Consider the following 3,789-nt stretch of genomic DNA (forward strand, 5'->3'; position numbering starts at 1 on the left):
TCCCTCTAACTGATTCTCCTGACATCTTGAAAAGAGGAATGGCATTGGAATTTCATTAGTGACCCAGAAAAAGTCAATTTGTAGGTCCTGGAGCTCTGTTAAGTGTTATCTATTTTTCCTAGTGGGATGCTGATGAACAAGCATTTAACACAACTGTGAAGCAGCTGCTGTCACGCCTGCCAAAGCAAAGATACCTCAAATTAGTCTGTGATGAAATTTATAACATCAAAGTAGAAAAAAAGTAAGTTATCATTTAGGCAAAGCAGGTTTTACATGATTGAAATTCTGGGAGGGGTTTCAAAGTGATATTTTTGTCTTGTTGAGGTTTGATGGCTATAAGTTGTTAGAACTGCAGTACCTCTTGCTTGGACTGTGAATCACAGTCATGTCATAATGTGGTTAATAACAAAACACAACAGTCTTAGGAGTACCTATCACGATTTTAATTTTGTTCGCCCAGGTAACTTCTATATTTAAATGAAAGGAAAAAACTATGACTACTTTGCTTACATCAAAATGCCAATCATTCATGTTGTCATCTATTCAAAAGGCAACAAGGAAGCCTGTGAGGGGAGTGGCGGTCTCCTTACGTAAGACCTTATACTGCAGACCCTTGCCAGTCACAACATCTGTGAAACCTAGTGATTTTTAGTGACTAATCTTCCATCTTGTTTTTGATTAAACAAAGCTAAAGTGTTCTAAAAATGTATTAACTGTGTTCTTCACTTATTAAACTGGATCTGTCCTTATAATGGATCTTTTCCTTTCTTTTGCAGAGTATCTGTGCTATTCCTGTACAGCTACAGAGATGACTACTACAGAATCTTATTTTAACCCTAGAGAACTGTCATTGTTCAGACAGGAGCTTGTACTAGGATAAAGGAATGTTGTACATTCCTTGTAATTTTAAATTAACTTTAAATTCTAAGAAGCTGTCCTACAAAGTTGAGCTTTGTTAGTTTTTCATGTATATTACAAATTTATCTTTTGGATTTAATAAACGCTTTCATATATCTGGTGCTTTCTAATTGCGTATCTATTAATACTAAAGATTTTATGAAGCTGGAACACAAGAAAACAGTTCTTGGCGGCACCTGTGGCTCAAGGAGTAGGGCGCCAGCCCCATATACCAGAGGTGGTGGGTTCAAACCCAGCCCCGGCCAAAAACTGCAAAAAAAAAAAAAAAGAAAGAAAGAAAGAAAACAGTTCTTATTCTTCCCTTGGCCATCATAACTAAACACGTAAAACTATCCCAACTGAAGGGCATAAAGAAACCAAAAATCATTGTTACTCTGGAATCTTTACTCTTAATGATTCTGTAATGTTTTTCCTAAAGTGGTTAAGCAAACTCTCATTTAAGAGAATTCATTCAAATTTGCTAAATGAATCGTGATAATTTTTTTAAAAGACAGAGTTTCACTTTCACCCTCAATGGAATGCTGTACCATCAGAGCTCAACAGCAATCTCAAACTCTTGGGCTCCAGCAATCCTCTTGCCTCAGCCTCCCAAATAGCTGGGATTACAGGCACCTGCCACAACTATTAAAATGGGGTAGGAAAAGAATAAGACAATCAGTGTTGATAAAGCAACATGTTTAATGATACTTTGCTCTTCACAGGGATTACTGAGACTTTTTAATCTACAATCCAGGAATATACAGTCATGCAGCACAGACCAATTAGCTAATCTGAAATAAATGACTTCTTACCCCAACTCCCCTGTTAACACTGCAAGCCCTTTCTACAAAATGACCCTAATCTCACATGAAAACAATTAGTGTGGGGGAAATCAGAAACCCAGCTTTGTAGCCAAAAGTAAAAAACAAAGGAAAAAAAGCAATTCGGCGGTTAGTTGGTGAAAGCAGGGCACTCAGTGTCCTTCACTGTGCTGCTTTGCTCTTCTTACTCTTGCTCTTTTTGTCCCGCTTCTTCAGCCCATCCATGTTAGCTCTCAACAGGTTTGAATAAGCCTGAAAGACAAAGAACATGACTTTAGCTGGAAGAGGTACAAACTGGTGGAGCAGCTGCCCTATTTCCGTAATGGTATAGGGTAGCCAAAATCAAAACACCTACCTGATAAAGAACATAACGTGGGACACTTGTACTGGAAAATGGTATAAGCATAAAACTCTAACTTGTCCACAGAAGAACTGCACATTTTTTACCTTTTTTTTTTAAAAAGGAAAAATTGTCTGCAACTTCTTGTTCACCTACACTATGGGTAGAATACATCTGAAGCCTAAGACAATAAAATGAAGCTTGAAATATTAGAAAGGTAGCCAGGCATTGTGGCAGATGCCTATAGTCCCAGCCACATGGTAGGCTGAGGCAAGAGAATCGCTTAAGCCCAAGAGTTTGAGGTTACTGTGAGCTGTGACGCCACATCACTCTACCCAGGGTGACAGCTTGAGACTGTCTCAAAAAAAAATTAGAAAAGAAAACAACACTGGTGTTGAAATTCACAGCTGGGCAGCTTTTAGTTGAAAAATACTGGTGAAACTTATCACAGGAGAACAGAGGTAACATCAATCTTACCCTACATTCACTATTACGCTGACTCTTGCCTTGAGAAGGAAAACATAGGGAACACAAGAAACTTACCATCTGAAACTTATTCACTTCTTTGGAGCTCACCTGAAAAGGAAAAGAAAAGAGATCAGACTTATTATCCATATAGGTATACTCTGTTCTACCCCCAAATAGTTTCTCAAAAGCCTCATAAAGACAATATCCTAATCTTTAAAATACTTCTTCCTAATTTTTAAAATAACTTCAGTGGTTATAATGTACTGACAGCTATTTTCCATTCTACTTTCCTCTGCTTAAGGAATAAGCAAAGTAGCTCTACATCTTTTTCCACATGAGAATTGCACCAAGATGTAGAAGGCCATGGGCTCCCGAAGAAGCTGTTTCTCACCTCTTAAAAGCCCTTATTCGAACAGCATAGCATTTTCTCCAAGGTTCTGAGAGATGTCTCAGTATTAATTTTTGTGCAAAATACATTTAAGCTACTCCTTCCACATCTTAATTTTTTAACCTGCCTTCTATTAATTCAGGCCAATTTAAGCACAATACAAGCTGCCACAAAAGAAACCCTACCTCTGAAGATCCCTTAGGTGTTCATATGTCAAGGTATCCAACTTAATTTTAAAAAACACATAAGCTTGCTTTACTGTTAAAGTCTTCTCAAGATAACTTATAAAGGGAGATTTACCAGCTAATTATAGTCTACATTCTCATGAATATCCTAGACTAATGTGATTAGAGGACAGTCTAGTTCTGTCATAAATGAATAAAGAAGTATTCACTCAGAATCCAGGGAGTCTCTTGCTTTGCCATATATACCCCTCCACCCAAAGGAAAGACTAGGGCTCTTGACTAAATATATATTTTCTCAAATACAAAGCCTAACATATAGCCACAGGAATGCTATGTGAACCACAAAGATAAGGGAATAACAGCTTAAATGTAAAAGCATCACCTGGTACCAAAAAACTTTATTGAAGGCTCAGCACAGTAAGGGGATAAGGAATCACACGCTTACGCCAGCTGCTCCTTACAGTACTGAGTGTGGACCAATAAGCTTATTCTATTTCCACAAAACTTTTAGCAATAAAACTAATAAACGGGCTCGGCGTCTGTGGCTCAAGTGGCTAAGGCACCAGCCACATACACCTAAGGTGGCAGGTTTGAATCCAACCCGGACCTGCCAAAACAACAATGATGGCTGCAACCAAAAAATAGCCTGGCATTGTGGCGGGCGCTTGTGGTCCCAGCTACTTGGGAGGC

The 3,789-nt window shown here is 38.4% G+C and overlaps 2 protein-coding genes across 3 annotated transcripts in view; one reads left to right on the forward strand and one right to left on the reverse strand.

Moving 5' to 3' along the window:
- EIF2AK4 (eukaryotic translation initiation factor 2 alpha kinase 4) overlaps window positions 1-1,007 on the forward strand; it is a 110,991-nt gene extending 109,984 nt beyond the window's left edge. For both annotated transcript variants that reach the window (XM_023514282.1, XM_023514283.1), the window contains 2 exons: window positions 123-241; window positions 777-1,007. In XM_023514282.1, the coding sequence (XP_023370050.1) occupies window positions 123-241; window positions 777-834 (177 nt within the window). In that variant the 3' untranslated portion in view covers window positions 835-1,007. The remainder of the gene's footprint in view (window positions 1-122; window positions 242-776) is intronic.
- A 569-nt stretch (window positions 1,008-1,576) lies between these two features.
- Window positions 1,577-3,789, reverse strand: part of SRP14 (signal recognition particle 14) — a 3,475-nt gene continuing 1,262 nt past the window's right edge. The window contains exons 4-5 of the mRNA XM_003791706.3: window positions 2,602-2,634; window positions 1,577-1,970 (exon numbers count right to left, since the gene is read on the reverse strand). Coding sequence (XP_003791754.1) covers window positions 1,881-1,970; window positions 2,602-2,634 — 123 coding nt within the window. The 3' untranslated portion in view covers window positions 1,577-1,880. The remainder of the gene's footprint in view (window positions 1,971-2,601; window positions 2,635-3,789) is intronic.

Source organism: Otolemur garnettii, unplaced genomic scaffold (assembly GCF_000181295.1).
Source record: "Otolemur garnettii isolate 467f Iridium unplaced genomic scaffold, OtoGar3 scaffold00050, whole genome shotgun sequence".
NCBI classification, from domain to species: Eukaryota; Metazoa; Chordata; class Mammalia; order Primates; family Galagidae; genus Otolemur; species Otolemur garnettii.